General features: G+C 40.7%; 1 protein-coding gene across 4 annotated transcripts; it reads right to left on the bottom strand.

The window, feature by feature from the left end:
- Positions 1 to 118: 118 nt before the first annotated feature.
- LOC111838668 (T-cell leukemia homeobox protein 3-like) lies at positions 119 to 12,906 on the bottom strand. Of its 4 annotated transcripts, none has more exons than XM_072702343.1 (6): positions 12,327 to 12,906; positions 11,710 to 11,763; positions 8,535 to 8,994; positions 4,872 to 5,109; positions 881 to 1,088; positions 119 to 723 (listed from the first exon to the last, which is right to left on the bottom strand). In XM_072702343.1, the coding sequence occupies exons 1-6, from the start codon at positions 12,330 to 12,332 to the stop codon at positions 679 to 681; spliced, it is 1,011 nt and encodes a 336-aa protein (XP_072558444.1). In that variant the 5' UTR covers positions 12,333 to 12,906; the 3' UTR covers positions 119 to 678. The 4 variants fall into 4 exon arrangements, with proteins under 4 accessions (XP_072558444.1, XP_072558446.1, XP_023657666.1 ...); XM_072702345.1 differs by having other exon boundaries at positions 881 to 937; XM_023801898.2 differs by having other exon boundaries at positions 119 to 1,088.
- Positions 12,907 to 27,215: the final 14,309 nt, after the last annotated feature.

The raw sequence follows: 27,215 nt of genomic DNA, 5'->3' as shown, positions 1-27,215 counted from the left end.
GTGGCAAATCGAGGGCAAACAGGTATCGGAATCACAGGCTACCCAGAATATTGGGTATGTCAGTACAAGAATCTAGAGGATAAAACGGACTAAAAAGAAATAAGACAACAGACCCAGCCACTGTGACACAATATAGAAAGCAGATGTATTTCCTGCGGAAAAAATATTTACATATTTGTAAAATACAAAGTATAGTACATGATTTTGTAGCATGGATATTTTTCCTGTCAATGAACAACACAATGCTTTTCTCACAAGTACAGTATGTAAACATTGTCACTGTCTTCCTTCTGATACATTTAATGCCAACAACACACCTTCAGTAGAGCGTCACCCCACAGAATGAACAATATGATGTTAGGATGTGCCCTGCAGACATTGAAGTTCTGAAAGAAACAGAAGGACTGTCTGTGCAGGATTCCAGAATGCCCCATTTGGCCACTGACCTTTGTTTTATTGGCTGTTTTTTGGGGAAGTTCATAGTCACGTGAACTTCCTCATAGTCAAAAAAAAAAACAATCTCAGTGACACTGCGATCCTACTCTCACCCTCAGGCAGGACTGTCCTGACTGCTGAGGACAGGGATGCTTCCACCAAGTCCTGCTTCACCTTTGTTTCAGGGGGCGGGGGAAAGGGAAGCCATTTGTGCAAATGTTGTGCTTTGAAACAATACATTTTTCAGTTCATTGTTTTTGATCTTTTAGCCTCTGCTCCACTTTGGAACTAAACATGATCGCAGGGGGGGGGGGGGGGTGAACATAAAGGAAGGGGGACAAGGAGTCAAGTCTGTTGTCAGTTGATTCATCCATCCACAACGGCAAAAAAAAAAATCAGGCCAAGTGTCTACCAGTGCATGTGACTCACGACCCTGCTCTCATACCAGCGCTGTAACGCCTCCCAGCTTGCTCCCCTCTTCAGCGGCCCAGGGCTGCAAGTTCTGGAGGGCAAAGAGGGAGGAGTTGTGAATACAGAGTGGGTCAGGGGGTATAGAGTCGCTGAGGGACTTCTGGAAGGCATCATGCTGCAGCTGAATCATCAGGCGATTGGCCTGCTGACGCTCCGCCTCCCGCTCTTCCGCCGTCTGTCGCCTGGCAACAGGGTTACAGTCAGAGAAGGCAATCAGAGGCCGAGACAAAAAAGAAACAGGACAAGACCCAAGGAGACAAGCTAACAGTGAAAAAGGAGCAGGCAGAGATATATTAACAAACAGTAAGTGGGAAAAGGCGTGCAGAAAGCTACAGTGAGATACAAAGGAAGAAGGGGAATCACATGCGAGCCAGAAGTGGGCAATTATAAAAAAAAAATTCAAACCCAGTAAATGTTTCCTTCATTAGAACACAAATCAAATAGGAGCAACATTTCTGGCAGCTTGTAACTGTAACCAGAGTTGCCCAACTTTGAGATGAGATTTTCAATTTGAGACAAGTTTGCACATACATATATGTAACAGTTTTATTACCTTGTAAATAGTCTGTAGGCTTTGCAAACTACCCCAACGCTTTTTATGAGCTAATTTTAGGTTTATAATGGAATAATTAGATTTGCCGAAAGATTCCTTGCATGAGCGTGAGTATCTGAAAGCGTCACGCCAGATGCGTGAGAGCCGGTAACCCGGCTGTACACAATGCAGCTCTTCTGTATTCAAACCAGCTTCTGTTACTAACGCTACACCTGGGGTGTTATTTTATTCCTCCTTCAAATATTATCATTAACAGGTTTAAAATTTAAATAGCTACAAATTATGTTTAAAAAGTTTTGAAGTCATGTTGTACGGTTTGCTTGCTTCAATACTATTAATTAAATTGACCAATTTCTGTTTCACCTTGTAAAGTTTTAACAAGATGAAATACGTGTTGGTCCAAGTAGTTTTCTTATCCCCTTATTTATCATAACAGAATTATGATGTATTCAACGCAAAGCATCAAATTAGTTGAAATCGCAGTTTTTTGTGATTTTAATTATAAATGAAAGCGAGTGACAGACTCGTTAATTAGTCTAAATATGAACAAGAGTGCAACCCATTCACAGGCAAAAGATTTACGCAAATAACTCAAGCTAGAAGTCATACCGTTACTTTAATATAAAATACAACCCAGTGATACACAGATCACTGCAAGATTACTAATCACTGTGAACAAGGGTATAACTGTGGCTGGAACATTGGGGGGGTTCAGGTCTCCACCCATTACAGGGGAATCATGATTATTGGGGGGTTGTATTAGCTGGTTTTGATTTATTGGGGGGGCTACAACCCCCCATCCCCCCGTAATTTACGCCCATGACTGTGAACATATATATTTATAATTAGCCGTGAATTTTCCACCGCAAATAACTGTGCCCTAAAGTAGGCCTAATTAATTTGGGTTCTTAGCTGCCTCAGTCACTTTGTACTTTACTTCACTTAATAACACCTGCGAGAAGCGAAGCCCGCAGAAACTTTACGCATAGTGAAACAAAAGGACCCGTCCACATTTACATGGCACACATAAATACAAGGTAATTTCAACAGCGCCTTTAGTCAATAGTTTGTCGCGCGGCATCTTTCGCTATGAGGCCTATATGATAAAAAAATAAACCTTTACACTGACCGTATATGAAGATGAAATGTCACAGATGCGTTAATACCTTCTCTTATGAGTGTTTCACGGATGCAAATTGCAAAAAACGGTCTGAGATAGTATGATTAGTGACACTGCACAAAGACTTTATTTTCAGTTTCAAATATCCCATTAGACGCAGTCTTTCGATGTTTAAAATCACATAGGCCTATTAATCAAAGCGTAATAGATGGAAGAAAATAAACCCCAAGACAAAATAATTTATACATTTAAGTGCGTTTATATTTTAAAGGAAACTATTGTTAAAATATTTTTATTATTCAGTGACAAGTCTCTATGGGCCATTTGTTCGTTCTTATCAATACTGAAAGCCGCACGTTTCCAGCATAAACAGACTTGTCGTAATTGACGGCTGCACCAGTTGCGCTTGTCATACAGCCAAGCCTATTACGCTTATCTGGGAAATGCAATTTGTCTATTCACTTTCAATTCTACCTGTTCAAAACGCACCGGTTATTAATTGTGACGGGAAGTTTATTAACATCGACAATTCTATTCGGGTGGAAGTGATCACTCAAGTAAATATTGCATAATTATTTTGTCTTGCAGTGGGTTCAAATGAAATGCAACACTAACGCAATTTGTTTAGAATTATGAGATATGCTGTAATATTTGCCCAAAAAGGACCTCGTAGGCTACACATGAAAAATCGTTAGTAAACATAGGTAAGCCACGGAGGGATAGCCCATGCAGGCAGGTATATCTTTCAAACAATATATTTTAATTTGTTTGTTTGTTTATTTTGTTCAGTTTTAGGAGACCAGGGTCCTAGTGGGCTCATTACCCCCGCGTTATTACCCGCTACTCTAGCACGATTAACAGGCGTTCAAAGGTGGCTGGTCACGTGTCATTCTTTCATCTAGGCAAAACCACCGCATACGTACATCTGGCTCTGCAGCAGATACCAGCAGACTGATTACATCCAGTATTAACGAATGCCCTTTACGGCTGTCCAAAGTTTATATGTTGTTAAATTAGTGCAATTATGTATTTATATGTTTTGGGAGGTAGGGCATCCCTGTTGCCTCATCCGCTAGTGCTGGGTGTGGAGGGGAGGGGGGGAGCGTTTTTGTAATTATTACATTGTGGGACCAGATTTCCCCACAATGTGATAAAAATTTGTTATTTTGACGTTATGGGGAAACTCAATTTTACAAAAATCCGAGTCTGCAATCAAAAAACTAAAAATGCCAAAAGTATTTTTTTGGTTACTTATGGTTAAGGTTAGGACTGGGTATGGGTTAAGGTTGTTACAGTTGAGATTTGTGTTTTGTTTTCTCTGTAGAAATAAATGGATGTGCATACAAACGTGTATGTGTGTGTGTGTGTGTGTGTGTGTGTGTGTGTGTGTGTGTGTGGTTTGCCTGGTCTCCACCTGTCGCGTGGGATTCCTCCTGATGCTGACATTTTCTCCCACTGCCCAAAGAAATTAATCCAGGCTAACTGGTGTCTCTAAATTGCCCACAGGGTGTGTAAGTCCCCCCCCCCCCCCCCCCCCCCACCATGGTGTACCCCTGCCTGGAGCCTGTTCTGCTTGGGATTGGCCCCATGACCCCTGTAACCCTGACCAGGAGATGATTATGATAATGATTAGGCGAAGTCACAGCTTTACAAGTGCTAGCCTACTGGCTGTCCATACATACACTGGCAGCTGTCTGCAGGTTTAAAGCTGCAATTATCTATCTATCTATCTATCTATCTATCTATCTATCTATCTATCTATCCATCATCTTCAACTACTTATCCAGTATACGGTAAATTGAGGAAACCATGGTAAAACAATTTACTATGCAATTCGCAAATACCACTAATATTTTTTAAAAAACAAACTAAGTTAGTTGCATTACCTAGAATATACACGTCATCAGTAATCTTCAGAGTGTTATGGAATGAAAAGTTCCACATCTCCGATTTTTACTCAGACTGATCATAGTGACTGTAGCTTCTGCTGCTGGGCTCATTTCGGTTGCGTTATGCAGAGTTACAGTCGAGTGCACAGTGCTTTTTAGCTATGGCGTCCCAGATGGGTGATCCAGTCCTAAGACTGAAGGTATCTTCGCATTAGAGAAGAAGTACTGCGCCGTTGTTTAGGCAATATTTGCTGGGCTACAAATGTGATCCAGGACTGTTGTGACTCTGGTTTCAGTTATGCTACACTGAGCACTTTGTTTTTACCTGTTTGACAGATTGGAATCGTTGCTGTAAATTCTCTCATTTGCCCATCGTTTTTTTTTTTAAATCTATCTCACTCACCTCCACTTGGTCCTGCGGTTCTGGAACCAGGTTTTGACCTGGGCGTCCGTCATCTTGAGCGTCTTGGCCAGAGCGGCCCGCTCCGCGCTGGCCAGGTATTTCTGCCGGTGGAAGCGCTTCTCCAGCTCACAGATCTGCACGCGCGAGAAGGATGTGCGCGGCTTCTTTCGCTTGGGTGGCGTGCGATTCTGATATGGGTGGCCGATCCTCCGTGACACGGCGAACGGGGTTAGGGCCGCTGCAGAACAGCAGGTGGGGACAGGCAGAAGGGGGCAGACGGAATGATGGGTAAGTGCTTATTTTTCCAGCTGTTCCACCAAGTCTCCTCCTCTTCCTCACATCTGTGTTGACACTGCTCTTCTTTTAGCACTTTCTTTTATTATTTTATCTCCATAGCTAACTTAACTGAAGCGAATACAATTCTTATTTTTATTTACCTGTATTTTATAGCTTGCTATCTGGCCTAGGAGAAGGTATCCAACAGGTCTAACATTTTACATCTTCAGCATGGCAGATAACCTGATTCAGTGCTTTGGGAAAACATACCTGCGTGTAGGTAAAGCAGGAAAGCTGTAAGCAGTTTAAATCGACTCCGGTAGAAGATTCAGCTAAGTATCTACACAATAATTCAAAAACGGTAATCTGCCTTTTCCTGCATCTTCATTTCTATCTTTTGCTAATTTTTGTAATAATAGATTTACAAAAAAAAAAAAACACAAAAAAACGTAATATTAAAGTAATTAATTTTGTTTGCAAAACGATACCTCAGGTAATGTGTTTGTATAGCATTTGCAACAAATTTGGCGTTAACCTAATTGGGTTTTTTAATCATATAATAACAAAGGAGTTAACGACTGATTCTATTAAGGTGCTATGTTCTTCTCTAAACTTTGACTAAGGCATTGAAGTATCAAAGCTTGCTGATGTTACCTCGTGTTATGCACTATTTAAACGATGTTATTTTTAACAGGTAAGTTTGACTTGGAGCATTAAATTAGAAACAACATCAACGTGTAAATAAACTTGGCGATAAATATTAGCGGCTGTCTTTAATACAAAATATATGACCTCGTAAAAATTCCCTTTATGCACAAGCTATAAATACTCTTCAGCAGTAAATACTGGGCTCGTAGGGACACATTTCAGCAATACCGAAGAAATAGTATGAAATCGTGATATATGCTGCGTTGTCGCCATATAATACCGCTTCCGCTGTTTTCCTGGTGCCTTATCATCTGAATGCACGATCAGTGATTCTAAAGGGTATTTCTCAGTAGACGTGATATGGACCTCAAAACGACGTAAGTGTTACTATCCGAAATGCTTCAATATAGGTTATGCATAACCAAAAAGGAAAAAAAAAGCAGCTATGTTATAATTATATAATATTACTATTATATTATCTATTTGCAACGAATTGTATCATTTTTATGAGGATTATACCTGGACTATATACCATATATACACGTGTTTGGCTAATTTTGGGCTAGTTAATATCTAAAAGGCACGCAATGATTACTTATTTAAATGATGAATAAGTATGGGATGATAAATGTCTGTGTGTGTATGTATGTAAGTGTATATATATATATATATATATATATATATATATATATATATACACACACACACACACACACACACACTTACATACATACACACACAGACATTTATCATCCCAGTCTTTCCAGTGTGAATGTACTTACATACATACATATATATATACACACACACACGCACAAAAATGTGCTTAACCTTGCAGCCAAGTGTGGACGCTTCTACAGTCTGGTAATAGATATTGATGTCATTACCGCGCGTCCACGTAAAGGGCTCCTAGTAGGTCAATATTTCGCGGAGCAGCCTGACAGCGCGTACCTATCGACTGCTGACGTACAGTTAATGTGCTTTGGTTCTCTGCCAATACAACTGTTCATGTGTGAGTAAATTCTCAGTGAATTCCTAGTAAGAATTATACATACTACACAAACAGGTACAAAGATCGGAATGGAATATATTGATTGATTATATACACATACACAAACGGCAATTTAAAATGTTCTTTAAATATTATATTACGATATACATTTATTTATTTGCTCTTTATTGATTTTAGTGGCTAATTTCGCTCCTTAGTCTGGCTGCCAGCGGACTGAGCAGACTGCTGCACTGGATCGAATTACCTGATATAGTCGGTGTTTTAAAAGGAAAGCAAAATAGATTAATCACATTCCTCAGTGGCTTTATTCGCATTGCATGTTCAACGACAAAATGGAAAACTTAAAATATTATTTGTAATTTGTTACTTTATGTAAAAACACCACAAGAGTATTTTTCATGAATTCAGGCGGAGCTAGTTTTGTCACTACAATACAGCTTAATATCATTATTGATTCCCATTTGTGCTCATTATTATTATTATTTTATTATTTATTGTTGTTGTTCTTGTCATTATTATTAATGTTGTTATTTAAAATGGATTTTACACGCTGTGTTTTTTCCTTAAGTTCTCAGTTTTCAATGAATTTATGAGGCAATTAAAATGCTAAAAGTTTATGTTTTGAACCCTTTTTTCTTTTTGATATGAATGCATCACTTATCCTCCCTATACACACGGGTCACTGCGTTTTAAATACGCGCAGCTGGATTACACACGGGTCACTGCGTTTTAAATACGCGCAGCTGGATTACACACTGGTCATCCGCGCGCTTCGCAGTACTGGCACAGAATGAAGAGTGTAGCCGGCTATGCCCGTTATTTACTCATCATTTAAAATGCATTGATGTAAAGAGAAAAGGCGCACATTACACTCGTGTTCCCTGAGACAATTTCATTTTCCATAATAAAACTGCAATAGCGTATAAGAAGAGCGTTGATGTATAGCAACGGACTTTTATTATTACATTAAATCGACTGTAACTTACATTATTCAATTTATTATTTTGGTTACAAATGAACTAATTCGCTCTTCAATTATTTTTACGTCTCAATTATCATTCACTGTTTTAATATGAAATGTACCATAATTCTACGGTTATTGTATTACACATTGCATCGGATTTGTAATTTTCTTGCTTTTGTGGTGTAATTAAAACAATAAAGCTGTTATTTGGATTTTTAATTCATAAAACTATAAATTACTTAGAGCAAATACATTTATTTTTTTATTAAAACATATACACTTCAAATCTAAAAGATTTTAGAACAATTGCATCGTAACGTTACCCGAAAGCTCTGACGTTAGTTGTAAATATAAATATAAGTTACTAGTTATTTCCCTCTAAAAGCAGCAAGCCATTTTAATTATATTTTAGGCTAGCATATCTGAAAACTAGAGAAAATCTTCTTGCTACTGCATGCGGAAGTCAGCGTTAAGCGAAGCAGAATGCTGTGAATTTATCTCCTTTCTATCCAGCAACCATAAATCGAAAAACCTCGCGCGCCGTAGATTCGGTTTTATAGTTTTGCGTTTTCTGTATGCCTTCTATATCTGTAATTCGTTTACCGGTTCGACAGATCTCGCATGACATCTCGAGTGCAGTTTAAGAATGATCAAAAATAGGTTGTTATTATTATATAGGCTACTTATAATATTTTCATTTTTGTAATTTAATTGCATTTGCATGCTTTTGGTTAATACATCTGAACTAGTTTCACCAGTGTACCTGCAAACTTCTCCTTGGCGAATCTATGACTGCTCTCCATCCACGGAAAACTGAGGCTGCCGAAACCAGGAACCGCACTGGTCATAGGCGGTGGAACCGCAGCGGCCATCGGTCTGTGTGCCGGGACACGGATTACACCACCGGGGGCGAGAGTTAGGTTCACGCTGTAAGAGCCGGAGTCCTCCAAAGATGCAGTAATGCCGTGATAAGAAGCGGCGAGCGCTGTGTAAGGTGCCGTGCTGGCTCCGGTAGGGCTGCCCAGATGGTAACTGCCGCCGGTATCCGAAATGTTCTTGGTGCCGTTCTGCTGAGAACTCTCTGGGTCAGAACCACTCAGTATCTGGTCAATGCCGAAGCTGATGGGTTCGTGCTGGGCGGCTTGGGGGGCCTGGCTGGGGTCGCTGGGGCTGCTGCTCGGGGTCGGCTCCATCCTTACTCCCCGTCCGCTACCAGCGCTTCTCTATTGAGAACAAGTGCGGTTAGCCAGAGTTTGGTGTACGACAAAAAAAAACAGTGGGGAACGGAATAGGAAAAGAATGAAGACGTGCAAATACCGGCGTTCACTCGTCGGGGACCTTGCTCTCTTAATTGAGATCAATTTCGAGTTATTTGTCTGAAAGTACAGAACGGATTTTTGGCAACGCTGACAGACCCATCCATCTGCGGGTCGGAGACGCCAGTGAAAGTTTGGCAGGCGGATTTGGCTCTGTGGGTCAGATGGCTCTGCACGGGATAGCGTTCTCCCCGACACCCTGTACCCCACAGTTGTGTTTCACAATCCAGTCTTTCCATTGGTTCGACGAAAACCCTCATTCACCCTATTGGCTGGCATTTAAACATTAACTAGCGAAAGCAAATACCAGCTGAGGGAACGTTTTGAAGTGACATCATATTTTAAAAAGCACAAAGCAAATTCATTAAACTCCAGACTGTCCAATCGAGCTGCAACATATTGTGAACTTAGTATTATTAAAACATCAATTATATAATAGGAAACAGTTCCTGAGCGTTAGACATTATAGTCGTTTTACTTTTACAGCGGTAGTAATGGTTATTAGACAGCTTTCGGAATGACCGTTAATATAATATTCCTCTCTTCTTTTGCAGTTTGTATTTGGTCTGATTTTATTACGTTGCTGTTTTCGAATTATTTGTAAGTAATTTAAACCACGGATACACATGGTTCATAATCTTGCAAGCAGTTCATCTAGATATACGAATTTTTGAATATTAAAATAGGCTACTTAAATTATGGATGTGTCCAGGTCATCTTAATTATCTTTGGACAATGATCTTTCATTATTTGTTTTTATGTATATAATATTTTGTTTATTGATTCTTGGTAAGAAACGGGGCTATGTTGACCAATAAAAGACGTCGATTTGCAACTGGCACTTCACGACATCCACGCAATCGTATTTTCTTTAATAAAATTTTGTATCGAATCATATTCAGGCTATTTATACGATTGTTTTGTTGTTTGTTAAATAGGCCTGTGTTCTTTTATCAGTTTAATTTGCGTTACACTTAAAATATTAACGAAAATACCCTCTTACATTTTAAAATTGGTATTTTATATTTTAATAACTTTATTATGATTATATATTTTTTAACTTTAGTCTGGGGGGGAAGGGGCTTTCTATACCGACACCTCTGAAACTCGCGTGATTTCAAAGTCAAGGTCGATTTGCGCTCCCTTTAGTGAGATCTTCTACCTACTATATATACTAGTACCATATTTAACGTCATGTTTAATACATAAAAACCATAGTCACGTAAATACGAATGAATTCTAAATACTATATGTAATGAATGCAAATCTACATTATCTGCTAAGTATTTGTTTATTTGAGCGCTATACTACTGATCGTTATTTTTTCGGTACGCTAAGGTTACCAGTGTGTAAGGAGAACAATCTTAATACAAATGGAGAAATTGTGGTTTATTGTTTTCTCTGGATATGGAAATATTTTACAGATTTTATAAATAAAACGACTTATTCTCTCTTATTTGCTTGTGAAATCAACTAATGAATGTTTTTTGTTTCGAATACTTATTATGCAGGTACTCGAATGCACCATTAGTCTATCTTGTAGCCTATAGCTAGGCTGCCACAAGGTCAATAAATTAAGTCGTCACCAAACTTCTTCAAACCTGAACGTTTGCTTCGGTGAAAGAGAAACTACAGCGTTGCTAGATAATGAACGAATGCTACTCGTTATTTTAATTTAAATATCTAATATCGCGCGCACAACAAATTCACATTCAGATTTTTTCGAACATCTCTTCGATTTGTAAGCATCATAAAAGACGTGTTAAAAAATTATGATTTGTTTTATCATAGGCCTACATGGACATTGCTAATGTTTAGTCGTGGAATGCATGTAAAAATTTGACTGTAGTGATAGTGGTCGAGAATGTTAGAGACTCCCTGTTTGTTTGTGCGGGTAACGCAATTTCCACTCCATGGTTTAATGCAATAAGAGCTACGGGAAACACTATCTGTGGACAGCGGATCTAAGTGGTTCCTTGTAATCCGCCGCTTAAAGGCGATTACAGCCCTTTGGCCAATCCGCCACGTTTGATTACCTCCAGGGAACTGAAGTTGGAGGGGAGCAAATCCGTTTACGTTGAAGTACTTGATAGTTTAATAGACCATTAGCGCCGATGCTTAAAAGCTTCAGTCCTTAGGGGCGGGGAAGGCACGAGCCTAGACCGTTACGTCACCCTTTAGTACTCGTCACTGAACCTTTCGTCCTGCGGCGATCTGTGTCCACCTGCCCAGTTAACGATTTTTAAAACTTTCTGAGGAGTAAAGAAAAACAGGAAAAAGCAAGAAGAACCCACGGCCGTTCGATGCGTTGAGTGTTTTAATTGTTAGTAAACTTGATGGATAATTTCAATAATAAGTGAATATAGTATCACTGTACATTTCAATGAAGAATGCAACAGAAATGCTACCTCGTTAAATATACATTATGTTTTCAGATTTACATATTTTGATTAATTAGGCTCATTCAGATATTCCTGATGTGCATTAAATAACTTTAACACACTGCGTATGCTGCTTGAAAATTTGAAGCACCAATGAAGTTAATGACAGAGTTCTTATATGACTCAGACCCAAAATAAAAATTACAAGTTTAAAATCCCCATTTGTCATCCAACTGCTTACCTGGTCATTGCGTCCTACCCATAGGCTGTGCAGAGCCCAGGGCTGAGCTGTGTCCTGGATAGGGTGCCACTCATTTTCAGGGCATACACACATAAACACATGCACCCATAATAATGTAACAGACCTGGACCTGTGGGCAAATTAGCCTGACCGCAAGTCTTAGCACTGCGGGAGGAACACCAAGGTATATGAAGGACCTGTGAGCCCCACACACACTGAGCTATATACCATGTACCATGGAAGATGAAAGGCTTCAGATATATAAAATTTTGATAAGCATCCACCCATCCATCTATCCATCCATCCATCCATCCATCTTCCATAACTGCTTAAGATGTACAGAGCCGTATTTGCTATAAGTATGATAAGCGGCCTACTGACATATTTTGGAAGTTTTGATGTAGTAGGGAGTATATATATATATATATATATGTATATATATATATATATATATATATATATATATATATATATACACACACACACACACACACACACACACACACATATATATATATATAGGCTACTGGCATTTAAGTGACTTTAATTCAGATTTATTTAATGATGCAGGATTTCCCAACAAATCGGCAATAGTTGGTGTAAGATACTAATATTACCTTCATAGAAAGGTTGACTGAGCCAGCACCAGTTCGTTAAACGGCCTATTATTATAACTGCCGACAGTCCAAATGGATTTCAGTTGGATTTGAGCTCATAGCAAACAGCGGGAAAATGTTGGTGTGTATGTCCGGAGAATGAAAAAGAGACGATACAACGAGTTCCGCTTTAGAAGCGATGCACGCGTTAATAACGACCTAGTTGGAATTAGTTGCCATTCCAGAATTATGCTGAAGCGAAATGCCTCATTTGAAATGTAGTCACTTTATCATGTGGCATTATGATCGTTGAATAAACGACACTACTGTATAGTAATATGTAAAGCGACGTATAAATATGTGTAATACAGCACTGTACTTCCTAATAAATTATTCACACAGACACTGTTTCAGTGCCTGTGTTGCTCGTATTACGTCAGTCTCATAAGTCGTTTTGAATACGAGCTTTCTAAACTAATTAGCATGATTTGCGGATGACAACACAAGGAAAAATAATAATAATAATAATCAACAATCTAGCTAAATATAAAGTTGCAGAATAACATCGGCTGTTACTTCAAAATCAAACCTAACAGGATAACTGAAGATGTCACATGTCAGTTGCGCGATATGCGTTTCTTTTATTTAAATTCAAAGCGGTCGCTAATAACTTCTTGAGACTTCGTGTCTGCGCACGAATCGTTTGCACAGAACGATATCGATCTTGTATGATATGCACAGTGAAAAAATGTTACTGATGTGCAGTAAATAGATGTACGACTGCAATTATACCGGCTATGTCGACCACTAACCTCGCAAATGTACATTTTTATTCTATTTAGAAAATAATAACATATATTGAGTTATTTCTATGGAATAAAATTAAATCGAATGAGTGTGCAATTTCAAAGCAGGCTACAGCAATCTGGGCACGGATCAGTAGAACTGAATGCTTAGTACTTAGTACGATCAGCTTGATAAATATCCATCAATATATTCGTTTTCTTCTCCGCGGTACGCGTTAAATATGATGACTATTAATAATTTTAAATTTAACTGTGACGTAACATTGATTTTTCTTTATTACTTGTTGTCCTGTGTTGGATCTTTTGCGCTATACAACCCTGGAGTCAGACCTTTAAGCCCCGTGAGGATATGAGTGAATAGGTACGGACACCCACGCAGGGACCTTGTGGCTGATCTGGGATCAAAGTGATAGGTGAAATAAATTAAATGCATTAAAGCCCCTGCACAGCTCATGAAAGGAAATAAAAGAACGCGAGCCAGCGAATTGTTGGAAGAATGACTTGATCTGCATATTGGGGGTCCGTGTCCTCGCCCGGGGCCCTGTTTTTATTGCGTGTGTCTGCTGTTATCAATTTTCCCGAGCATTTTGAAAGGGAGTCTGGCAGGCAGCGAGAGGTGCTCTGACAATATGCAAAAGACCGTTACTTTTGAATAATAAATGATTCTCTTTTATAACGGCTCTAAAGTGCCTGTGATGGTACAATATGAAAAGGCTTGGATAAGTAATAGTGCATTTAAAAAAGATCTCGTATGTTTTTATTACTATATATATATAAAAAAAACAGACCCGGGAAGTGTGAACGAGAGAGGCGGAAATTAGGACGGGTTGGAATGAGAAAGATATCTATATTGTTGCAATAAAAGTGATGAAAACAAGCGAGGGGCAGAGAGATTCCCCCGCAGCGAAGAAGCCTGCTTAATGAAAGTTTACCGCTTCTCTCTACCGCTCTTGTCTCTACTTATGAAATATTAACTATATTTTTATATAAAGCTACAAAACTTAATGGCCTTTCATTGCTTTCTTTGTTTTTCTTGTCGTTTATTTTTTGATATTTCTCTCGTCTTTAATAGAACTCCATTTAATTTGGTTTATATTGTTTGTCATCTGTGTCCGTCTGCGGCACTCAAGACTGACAGACAGTCAGCCGTAATTATTGAAGAATATGGAAAATGTCCTCTCCCCACCCCCCCCATTTTTTCTTCTGTCGTCGGTTCTTTCCTCAAATCATTTTCTAAAAGATTATACATATTTATCTTGGAATAAGATGTACAGGAACTTATTAGGCGTGTTAAAATTGCAGAAGTGCACAGAATTCACGGTAGGTCCATTCAACTTATTAAAACTAGCCCGATGTGGCGTGCTGCGCCGTTATTTGATGCAATATTATTTCGGCTAACAGCACGTAATGTTACCAATTACCTAAACTTCATTAACGCATTTGAATTAAACGTTCAATACCCATTTGGATGCATGATGATCGTTAAATAAAAAGACAAATGCAAGAAGTGAGAAACTTCTGTGAGGTGTTTCATATTATATTCTGTAGGCTATATTATGTTGAAATCTAAATGATTTTTGTTAAAGACCTTTTCGATGGACCAATGGTGACAACAGAGGTAGTAAAACATATGCGTATAATTATATACGTAGTTATCGAATGAACGGGAAACAGCCTATATATTGGGAAAATCTTCGGTATTGTACGAAGTCTCCTTTCTTCAAAAATTCTTCATTACTTAGGGTTTTATCTAAAACTGTGCTGTCTGCAGTTGCTCATTGCAATAGTACAAATTTTGGAAGTTTTGTTGTAGTAGGGTAGTAGTATGATTATAAACTGCCTTTTGGCGGTTAAATGATACAAGGTCTCCTAATTAAAGACCGATTGCATTTTTGTCTCAGTATAGCGCTGTTCATTCTGTAGAGCGGTACCATTCAGAACCGTTCAGCGTGTTCGCCTATGTAATTTTGCAGCCGTTGCGTTGAGCACAAGTACTGCGTGATAATTTAACGTTATTAAGGTTTTTAAATGTACTGAATCGATATCTGTCATACATACTCTCCCAGCACACTTTATTTTGTTGTCTGTATGCTATTGAAATCTTGGATCTTAGAATTGTTTAGTGCACCAGCAGGGACTATTTGGGGCCCTAGACTGATGTCAGCATGGACACTCAGGTGTTGCCGATTTAAATAACAATTTCATTTTCTTCCAGGTTGGGGCCATAATGTTTGTACAGGCCCCAGGCTATAACCTTGGATAGCCTATGCATTAATATGCCCCTGTGCGCCAGAATTAACGTCAACATGGAATAGTTTAAATAACTTGCTCTTCAACCACGATTTACTATGGATGGGCTGATGTCTGCAATATGGGCACAGAACACACGTTGCTTATATATTTTTTGATTCGCCGGTCTACGAATTCGCAAATCAGGACAAAAAAAGTAACGATACATGTTACATTATAGCTATATATGAAGACTAACAGAGTAATGACAGGGATGATTTGGATGAGGAGTTTTCTAAATGTTGACCCCTTTGATTTGACTGAATTTCCAATACGAAGAATCCCTCTTTCTGTTAAACATCGTGCGTTCTAGCAGGGAGTCCCCATAAACAGCTGCCGCGTGGTATAGGAGAGCGGCCTCCCCGTCAGTAAGCATGACACTGGGGGAGACCAGCTGAGTCGCACTGGAACTCAGGCATTTGCCAAGGCTCCACATTATAGCATCATTTAAAATGACGAGTATTGGTTACATAGCAATCCATAGAGTGATGCATGCTGGGCGGCTTCTAGAGATTTTGGGCCCCATGGAAGTCTATCATTCTGGGCCCCCAACCCAGACCAATCCAATTGTGTTCCAATTTTTTAGGGCCCCTGTCACTCAGGGACTCAACCGCCCCCCCCCCCCCCCCCTTCCCTTTAAGGCACCCCTGCATTACTGAATACTGTTTAAATACAGTGGAGTAAAATCTGTCCTTTTCTTCAATATTAAGTTTGGGAAACTGGTCCTGTTATTTCAAATGGCCGGTATCTACGTCACGTGACACATGCGTGTCTCTTTTTCTCTGAAGATAACACTCTTTTTTTTTGCATCAATAACAATGACACTCACTCCACAGCTACGGTTTGAGAATATCTGCTATTAAAGTAGTCCTTGGATTACTCATTTAACAGGCCAGTAGAAAGGCCTGGAGAATTATAATAAACCTTTAGTTAACCTAGTTGGCAATGGACACAGGACAAACAGGGGCTACATGGAGATTCACATAAGCATGTACATGTGGACTAACAGATGTGCCCTGACAAGTATACAGCATTCATATCTGAACACATACACTGCTGAACCTCCATATCAAACAAAATAATGTTGACTATCTCGTAAAAAGGTCTGGTATATAATAGACAGTAAAATCATATTTGCCGCGTTGAATACAGAATAAATGGGCTGTGATAAAGATCTGAGTGACTTTCACAAGGGCCTGACTAGTGCGGTGACGTCTGTACTGGAGTTTCGATACAGACGTTCACGATCTGGAAGACAGAACTGCAATATCCCCCCCCCCCGCAGCCCACTGCCGCAGATGCCGCCTGTTCAGCTCTCATTACATTACTAATGTAACAAAGCTCATTTTTCATTTTACAATTAACACTATAACACATGAAATCACAGAATTATTATTCTATTTAAAGTTTGGGCAAGCTGTGTATTTTGTAAATATCACACATTGCACCTATTTTATGGCCTTCCAAATGCGTGTGTCACGTGACTATTTTGGTCCAATCATGATTCAGTGACCACACCTGCAGTAAACTAGGCTAGTTTCATTAGCTCCAGATGGATAAAAACCCTGAGATGGCAGAGCATCCAGACACATTCAAGTCAGCAGTATGGGATCATGGCACCTTAGCTACTGAGTGGTGAGTGTACTGGTGCAGAATCGCATCATCAGGTGGGTGCTGCACAGTGTTGGTGGCTTAAGTGGCTCCCCATTAGTTATGTGTCTTGAAAGTCCTATATAAATGAAATGTTCGTTTGTTCGTCTGTCCGTCCATCCTTCCGCCCGTTTGTTTGTTTGTTCATTTTTTTGTGAGGAGTTTCGTTTAACTCCCAAGGAACTACATGCTCACATCAGAGGGACTACATACCGTGAATCTTTCAGAGTGTTTTAAAACTCAATGAGCACTTTTTAACAGTGAGTGATACCACCGAACTGCTGTTCTGCAGCAGTATGAGCAGAAGAAATGTAATGAAGGCCTGGAAGTGAACTTATCTCTCTGGAGGCTGGAAAATGACACAACAGAGGGCTGTGAGGGATTTTAGTAAGTGATGAGAACTCGACTTTCTCGTAAGGATATTTAGTGGATGTAAAGCTTTTTGCTTGTGAGGGATTTCCTCCTGTAAAGGAAGGGATGCATCTTCAATGTCATTGAGTAGCAGATGTCATGGTGCAAATGTGTGAAAATCAATGTGGATTACAATATTAGCAAGGTTTAAGATGTGTCCCTTGAGCTACTCTAATACCAGTTATGCATTTATTCTCAAATAGTGGGAATTTTTAATTATATGGTCTGCATATTTGTTGTGTTTCACAGTATTTAATTCTTTCGGGTGTTTTGCATTTGACTTATTTGGCAGGTGCTTTTGTCCAAAGTAACATACATTTGAGAAAGCATGTTAAACCAGTCCCCGGAACAATTTGGGGTTAAGGGCCTTGCTCAAGGGTTCAAAGGGCAGGTCATTCTGTCGGCCATGTGATTTTTTTAAACTGGCAACCATTAGATCACTGGCACAAGTCTTAACTCAAAGAGTCACACAAAAGTGATTCTGCGAGCTCAAACCTGCACAGGGAAACCCCATTTAATTTGTTGTTCATTGCCTTAAACACTAGGCCATCACACCCGGTCTTAAAGGTAAAACTCCATTTAATTGCACGTTTGATTTGATCAGTATAAATATTCCGAAGGAGTGATTGAGTGCTGATAGTGTCAAACTAAGGAGCTGAAATTAATTTAAATAAAAACAAAACCCAAGGCCTTTGAAAAAGATGTAAGTCATAGACTTTTAATCCATTAAGGGGATGCTTATTTATTGTTTTTTTCAGATACATATCTGTTACCTTTTAGAAGTATTTGCCACTTAATAACACTTAAAGTACTCAGTTAAAGAAAATTCAAGGATCAATTCAAATATAAATATAAATTCTCTTGGAAATTTAATTTGTTTCATCTGTGTTTTTTTTTTATTGTAATTTGTTTTTATTTTATAAGTAACCTAAATGAAGAAAAACATTCAAATGCAAAAGGTACAATATCCTGTATTTGTTCTTTATTTTTCCAGCACTATATTATAACAAATGGATTATAGTCCAGCACTGTAATTTCACAGTAATTTTCAATCCTAATACACTAAATACCCTAATCTGTAAGAGCATCAACACTAACCCTGAGCGGATACAATTGGGATCTGAGAATGAATAAGTGCCATGTTTCTGACAGCTGTTTAAGACAATGGGCAATGTTTCATGGTAACATGCTCACTGGGAATGCTCAAAGTACAAAGAATGAAATAGGATCTGCCCAATGGGGGGGCGCAAAGCCTTCAGCAGGGACAGCAAGCAAGAGCCACGAGTACAAGACAGGTGACAAGACAAGCTCCACCTCTGACAATCTTTTGACCTTCAATACTCTACATGCTCTTGGACTAGTAGCTGCCGCTACATGGAGATACTGTCATTTGCATCATATCCTCCTGAGACCCAAGGGAAAAAGTGTCCTTCAGTTTTAGGTTAATTGTGATTTTCTATGTCTTTGGAGGAAATAAGACATCTTTTTTCAAATTTATTTTTATTTTTAATTTCACAGCATGTCCTCTTTAGTGTACAACTGGAATAAATATGTTTCCTTACATCAGTGAAAAGATAGATGCAAAAACAAGGATCTACATAAGGAACGGTGTTACAAAGTGTCATTACAGGGTCCACGCAATGACCAAAGTTAATGGTTCGCTGTTAAATTTCTTGGCGCTTTTGAAATTGAGCTCTTTTAAAATTGAGATTTTTCAAATCTGTTGGATTCTTTTATTTCAACGACAAACCGTGTTCTCTGTTGTAATTACCAATCAGTTTTCATTTATTTTTGTTTTAAAACTGTATGGTTATTTGGTTAGCATTTTTCTCTAATTCATTTATATTTCATGCATTAAACTATTAATACTTTTTCCAGATTATGCTTGGTGTCCAGCAATAAGAATAATCTGAACCCGGAGACAGAATGAGGGTAGACGTTGGTATCGGTGACTGCATGGGGACTCGGGTCAGACAGGCGGGAGTTAGCATGCCGGAACAGGAGGGCTGTGCGTGCTGGAGTGCTGGGATGATGCTTGAATGCTAGGCTTCCCCCCACACTCTGAGAAAGAAAGGTGGCAGATTTCTCTCAGAAATACTGTAAGAAGTAAGAAACGGGAACTAATGGGGTCAGATAAGGATGCACTAATGGACGACCCTCTTATCAGCTGATGGGATGTCTGCCTGTCTACCCGTCTGCCTGTCTGTCTGCCTGCCTGTCTGTCTGTCTACCTGTCTGTCTGTCTGTCTGCCTGTCTACCCGTCTGTCTGTCTACCTGCCTGTCTGTTTACCTGCCTGTCTGTCTACCGGTCTGTCTGTCTGCCTGCCTGTCTGCCTGCCTGTCTGTCTACCTGTCTGCATGTCTGTCTACCTGTCTGTCTGTCTGCCTGCCTGTCTGTCTGTCTGCCTGTCTGTCTGTCCTCAGAACTTTATTTTACCGTGAGCATGATTTTAAGTGTTGGTGTGTTACTGTATCAGTTTGTCAGTGATGTGTCTGTATCTAAGAATGTCTTTTAGTGTTGTTTTAGCGTATTTGTGGTAGTGGTGTGTATTATTAGCTGTGTTTATCATTTGCATTGTGTGTCAGTCTTGGTTGTTTATTTAGTTTTATTTTGATAGATAGTATTTCATTGTTCTGCTTCATTGTACTCATTGTCTGCCAATGATAGTGCTGTCTGTGTCGGTGATGTGTTTCATTGTTGGTGCTGTTGTTAACATTATGCATTAGAGTCAGTGGATATTAGGAGCTCCTTTGACTGCTATCGCAGTGTGTCGGTGTGAGCAAGCAGAGCGCCGCTCACCCCCAGCTCAGTGAGTGAAGTTAATGGCAGTTAATAAAAGGCGATTAACCTGCCTGTCGCCGGGCCTCTCATTGTCCTCCCAACGGCTGCCTTTTGACCTTCTCACCCCGCCTGCTGCCTGCCGGCAGGGGGTGGGAGGGGGGGACCAGCTGCCACCAGCAAGCCTCCTCATTTCCTTGGCAGCCATGTCTCCAGTCCCCTGCTTCAAGCGGCCTTCTGGCCCCTGGGGGCAAGACCAGACTGTTTTGCCATCAGTCCCCCCACTGGTCCACCTGCCCTGCCCTGGGGCTGGAGCCCAGAATCCTGCCCCCTCCATGTCGCCCATCTCGCTGCATCTTCCTCTCGTTCTCTCTTCTCTGTTTCGCCTAGAGCGTGTGCCCTCTCAGTCTCCCTGTCTCTGGCTTTCGCTCTATTCATGCCCTCCCATAAAAACACTTCATTTATTTACCCCCTCTCTTGAGTAGTGCATTGTGTGGCTTTTTGCAAGGCTGGACAAAGAACTGCCCTTGACTGCAGTCATTCATCTCTCACGTCACTCTCTTTTGCTTCCCCCCACTTCCATCATCTCTTACTCTCCTGTTCTCTCCATCATCAGTTCTTTGAAATGAAAAAAATCAATTTTATTTATTTGTTTATTAATTTCGATATTTGTTACACTTACTCATTTGTTTGTTTTTCTTTGCAGGTGTTTGTTTTGAGGAAACACTAATAAATGGAGCCCAATACACAAAATGTAATATTGAATAATAATAATAATAATAATTTGCATATTAATTGAGAAATAAGTGGAGAGCGATATGAACCATGGAACCTTTGACCTGTGAAACATCACCCATAGACATTGCATGTGCCGTTAAATAGGTGTTAGTGCAATAAAGGTTCTTTTTAGGTTACCAGGTGAGCCCTGAGAATGCACTCAGATCTGCTATTTTTGTCACGCCAGACTTAAAGTTTCTTTTTTCACATCCACATCTAGATTATTTTTAAAGGCCAAGTTCTCATATCTTTTGACTGCTTATATCATATGACTGCGGCATTTTCGGCGACAAAGCAGAAGCATCAAAGTGAGAGAAGCAGTGAGGGGAGTCAGGCAAAGTTTCTCCAACAGATCAGGATTCTCATTGATCCACCATTAAGAGGGAAACTCCCTGAGGGCTAATCCTGGGGCTGTTTTAACCCAGAAATGATAGTATTCACCAGAGAGAGACAAGATGAGCAGAGCACAGACACGATCTCATATCACTTACCACAACCAAGGAAAGAGGATGGAGTTACATACCCTGGAGTGGTGGAACGGCGCAAATTTGCGTGTGTGCATGTGTGTTAGCAGATGGTAGATCTGGGGTGAAGTTCAGAAAGATCCGTAGTGTCTTAGCAGCATATTAAAAATAAAAACTTTAACCAATAATATTTAACCTATCAAAAACATTTTTTAATTATGGAGATTTATCCAAAGGGCACAACATGAAGCGCAGCTTCCCCACAAGTCAGGTTCCTGGGCCTCCCCTTCATCTGTTGCTTACTAAATAGTTTGGTAAGAGATACACAAACCACTGGGGATCTGTGCGGTTATCCGCAGTGTCCGCAGTGTACTGCAAACCCAGCTGACTCTTTCTCTCCTCCGCTTTCTCCGTCCTCTCTTTGCCTCTTTCAGACATGAGGCGGATGACGAGTCTTTAAATGTCCACTGAACAAACAACTTTCAACCTGCCTGGTGAATCGGTCTCTCCAAATTTCCCTTAAGTTGCAGTTGTCTGTCTGTAGATATGTATGTACCTTGAAATGGACTGGAATCCACTGTACAGTGTCCTCTACTTTGTGTCCCTGGGTGCTGGCATGGTGGTGCAGTGGTTGGCACAGCTGCCTCACACCTCTGGGACTAGGATTCAAGTCTCCTGTATGGCTCCATGTGTGTGGAGTTTGCATGTTCTTCCCGTGTCATGGTGGGCTTTGCTGTAGGTGCTCCGGATTCCGTTCTGCAGTCCGAAAACATGCTGAGGTTAATTGGAGTTACCAGATTGCCCATCGGTGTGTGTATATTTGAGTGATTGGTGTGTGAGTGTGCACTGTGGTAGGTTGGTGTCCCATCCTGGGTTACTCCCTACCTATTGCTCGTAGCTTCCCCAAAAGGCTCTGGACCCCCCCGCAACCCTGAAAAGGACGAGAGAAAAAATTAATGGATGGATGGACGTAAGTTACTATGGGTGACATTATCCACTACTCAGGTATTGTTGTGGTTGTTGTGGTTAAAGCCATACTAATAATCTTTAAGCTGTTCATTCACCATCCTGTAGGAGGTGCTGTAGCATCATTTTTAAGCCACTTGATCTGGAGGGACATGTGGAAAAAACTTTAGTTACTGACATTGCAGTAATAAACAGACATTAGCTTATACTGTTCCTGTTTGCAAACCAAGCGAAAGTAATACAGGGTAAGGGGGCACTAATAACCAAACGGTCTTCACTGAGGGTAGCAGTTCAATGTGGCATATATGCAAGTAAGACAAAGTGAAGCAGGCAGTAAGCTGGAGAGGGCTTGGACTGTGGTCATCACACCATGGACTCTGTTGCTGTAGTTCTTTCTGTCTCTCTCTCTCTCTCTCTCTCTCTCTCTCTTTCACTCGCTGCTCGATTAAGGCCTGGAGGTAAGAGGATAAATCTAAAGCATGCTGAATGAATGCCATTCATCATATTCATTTTCTTGTCGATACAATTATGAAAAGCCCCTGGCCTTTTCTCTCTCTGGAACTCAATTTGCTCGCGGAAACGTAATTAGCTTAGGAGAAGTGGGAGACAGCTATCCCATGCTCCCCCACATCCCACCTCCCATCTCTGTTTTTTGGTCTCCTATTCCTTCTATCTCCATCCCATTTTAACTGTCCACCTCCTTATCTGATCCACTCGATGACACCTGAAACACGGGGGCAAAGGGCAGGTGAGATGCCATGCCTGTATGGGGGCACTTTTCAGCACAGTAGTTACACTGACCTCTGCTGGCAGCCTCCAGTACTATGGCTCCGATGCCCTTCCAGTATAGGTGCACAGGGTAGCCTGGAACCTATCCTATATAGCATAGGACAAAAGACAGGAGAGCACCTTGGATGGGATCCTCGAACAGGGTTCCCCAAATTCCAGTCCCGGAGAGCCAAAATCCAGCACAATTTCTGGATTTTCCTGCTCAAACACATCTTAATCAGCTAGTTATTGGGTTTAGTTGGGTTGTCTGAGCAGGGAAATCAGCAAACTGGCCCTCCAGAATTAGAATTGGAGATCCCAGACCTAGACCGATGTAAATCCTATATTCCTCTTTATTCTGTAACTTCTCTACGAACTTTTGCTTGAATGCACCAATCCGTTTCTTACAAGCATGACTTACTTTGACTTGCCAAGGCGACTCAGTGCTTAATTGTTAAAAGTACAATGGCAAGGTATTTCTGGCTGTGTTCAGTTTGCATGTTCTTCCCAAGTTAGTATGGGTTGTATGGGTGTGTGTCTTGCTGTGGCCTCCTGAGACAGGCTCCAGGCTCACCGTGATCCTGTAATGGAGAAGTGGTATGGAATGCGAGTGATGGATTCATTTTTCCAAAGATTTATAACCAGAGGTGTAGAGTTCAGGTTCAAAAATCCAAACCACGATTTTGTTTCAACCAACCAGATGAGTATAGAAAGCCACAGTCACAGAGTACTCAACTGGTTGGTTGAAACAAAATCTTGGTCTGGATTTGTACTTTCTGAACCTGAACTGTACACCTCTGCTTATAACCACCATGTTTTTCTTCAGTGTCCTTTCTGCACTCTCACCCTTTTTCTCTGTCCTTCTCTCATTCCCTTTTCCTGCACCTCCCCCCCAGTCTATCTCCCAGGCGCAGACCCAGCACGGCATGGGCTGCATCTGCGCTCCCAGTGCCACTTCACTGCAGAGCCACTGGGACTTGACTCAGAACCCTATCTCCACAGTTCTGCTGACCTACCCCCCTCCCCCCCCCCCCCACTGACCCCCCAGCTGTCCCAACAGACACCCCCACACCAGCTAGGGAAGGAGACCAGAGGACTGGGTACATCCCCTCAGTGGAGAACTACCTTCCCTGACCCAGGAGGACACTAGTCTCACGATATAGCTGGAGAGGATCTACTAGTAATGGCTGATCCAAATTCTGGCCCATTAGACTCAATAATACAATTTATTTAAGAGTATCATTGTTTCACTGTGTGAAAGCACTGATTGTGGAGTCTCAGTGTGTTTGTATTCCCCTGTATTAGTCTCAGTGTGTCTGCATGCTAGTGTCAGTGTATCTGTACATTAATGCGAATCTATGGGGGTCTGTGTTTCCAGTTTATCAGCTTTGTTGCTGTGTTAGTGTGTCCTGTGGGTGGATCCGCTGTATTTATTGAATGAAGCCTGGAAGTCGATTGATTTCTCCTCAGCACAGACAGATGGAGCGATTATCAGCTTGTAACAAGTGAGATATCAATACCTCTTATCTCTAAAAGAGTGAGAGAGACTCCCATCCAGGTCAGTAAAACATAGATGGTCTATTCAGGCCTTTATGCTTTAACAGCACACGAGTAATATCCTGTCACATGCAACCACACAGACACATAGAAACATACATGCATATGTATACAAAACTGACATGTCATTGTGTAATAAGTCTTTATATTAGCTAAGAAGATGGAGCAACCCCCCCCCTGAAAAAACAGGGAGGATTTGTTACTTTATAGCTTTTAATTTCTGAAAATTTTCAATTAGTCAAGACCTCATTTCATACTTAGAATATTGTGTTTGAGAAGATGGCTTAAGCTTTTTAGAAGGAATTACAGAGCAAAGCTGACGTCTATGCAATTCCCAAATAATGACAACTTGCAGGGACGTGTGTAGAGGTCTGGCAGCAGAGTGATGCCACCATCAGGCCTGTGAGCAGGACGCTTTACCCCAGTTGCTGCAGGGACACTGTCTAACCCGGCTCTACGATCCTCACGTCTACGTCCCATTGGACAAAATCCTCCACTAAGTAAATCAGCGCACGTGTAACATAAATGAAAGAACCAGAACGTGGAGAGGACTCTGTCCTGCGCATATTAACATGACGGTGCTTGACAGTGCAAACTGAGCCAAGCACAAATGGGACTGCGAGCCAACGTGGCAAAGGGATAGTGCAGAAGCAGGAACGGGATGGCGGGGGGCGGCGTCAGGAGACACTTGACAAGAAGACAAAGGCCTCTGTGTGCTCCTATTCCTCCACCCCCTTTGGGGCAGGTCTAAATAATTCATTCCTCTGCTGCTGTCCTCTGTTTAGATGGAGAGGGAGAGCAAACGATGGAGAGAGAGGGAGAGAAGGATAGAGCAATAAGGGGAGCAGAACGAGAGCCTTTCTGGGACCCTGGGGGCAGACTGTTTAAAAGTTATTAAGACACATCTTTAAAGAGCCAGCAAGTGGGGAATTACTCATCCTACCCAGCTGTGACTCCACACACATCCGCACAACTGGACCTATATTGCAGAACCTGGCTGAAGAGCCGCAGAACCCATCCTGCACTTGGAGGGAACTTCAGTAAGAATCAGCAGAAGTTGACTCTGAGGACAAAGATCTCCCCATCCCTGGCTCTGCTACCGTACTTCATTAGAGCTCCTTGATCTGTATCTTTGACTACAAACAGATACATGTAAGCTAAAGTGGAATGTCAATGTGCACACAGTTACTCTACATACAGCCCCAAACTGACAGTGCGCTGCAGTGAGACACACTAATGACCAGGGGCACTGGAAATAGGACACGATCCTGGGATCAATCAATCAGTCTTTATTATATAGCACTGTTTTAACCACGGGTTATTTCAAAGTGCTTTAAAATAAATAAGTATATATTATACAGTAAGCTAACATTTGGTACTCATAGTCGACATGTTAAACGAAAGAATTGGAAAGGGAGAAGGATCTGAATCACTTTGGCCAAGAGACAGAGCATTTCTGAACCAGCAAGGCCTGTGTGGTGCTAACAGCCAGAGGAGTGATCTGAGGAGGGAAAAATCAGGAAGCGCTGATAGAGTGCTGGGTGGCCAGTACTTGTCAATGCAAGATGTGAATGAAGGCTAACATGTATGGCATGAAGCAACAGAAGGGATACTGTGGCACTAATCATTTTAATGAAGGTTCCTGAAGTACTGTCCCCACATCAGGTCCTACTGCATATATCCCTGTCCCGGGAAACATCTGTGTATGGCACCGAGAACTATTTTTACACTATAGGGTGTCTTGAAATATGGCCTCATTTTCTTTTCCTGTTATACGAACATGAAAAGCAAATATTGGAATTCATGACTCGGATGAGATGGCTTGTCAAACCAAAGGATACTCTTTAGCTTCCTCTGACCATAAAAAAAATGTAGGAGATGATTGGAAGGTGACTCATTGGTTCAGGTTTTGTGCTCCTTAACACTGGGTTTATGTGTCTTTGTACATTGAGCTTAGATACAAGAAGATCCTGAAAGGCAGCTCTATTATAAATTCTAGTATTGTGAAATAGATAATGTATAGCTTTTGATGAGACAACATCACAAGGGTGTATGTTCAGTCATGTGGTCTTTTTTGAGGCTGTAATTTTGTGGGGTTTAGTACCGTTAAGTGCCTACTCGTGTCGGGGAATTTTGACTTGCCACGTTTGGCATATGCAGTCACGATTTTTGAGATTGTTCCCCTTAACACATTAAATCATTTTGCACTTTTTATAAATAATATACTTGCAATTTGGGCACCAGCTCTTTGGCCTTTTAGGAGCTGCCTCACGTTGCTTTGAAAATTCTCATAAGAGTGTCAATTGTCAACCACTTTTACAGCGACACGCATACTGCTAATTGGCAGTCAACCTACTATGGCTCGACTTTAGTAGTTGCATTTGTAATTGAAATGTGACAGCATTTGTAATTGTGCTTAAAGTCCTTTCTTTTATTCTGTTT

Source organism: Paramormyrops kingsleyae, chromosome 18 (genome assembly GCF_048594095.1).
Source record: "Paramormyrops kingsleyae isolate MSU_618 chromosome 18, PKINGS_0.4, whole genome shotgun sequence".
Taxonomy (NCBI): Eukaryota; Metazoa; Chordata; class Actinopteri; order Osteoglossiformes; family Mormyridae; genus Paramormyrops; species Paramormyrops kingsleyae.
This window is presented reverse-complemented; position numbering and strand designations above follow the sequence as displayed.

Coding starts and splice junctions, on each gene's coding strand:
- LOC111838668 (XM_072702343.1), bottom strand. Junction 5,110..8,534: donor CGCCAAGGAGAAGTTTGCAG/GTACACTGGTGA, acceptor GCTGTTCTGCAG/CGGCCCTAACCCCGTTCGCC. Junction 1,089..4,871: donor AACCGCAGGACCAAGTGGAG/GTGAGTGAGATA, acceptor CCCTGTTGCCAG/GCGACAGACGGCGGAAGAGC.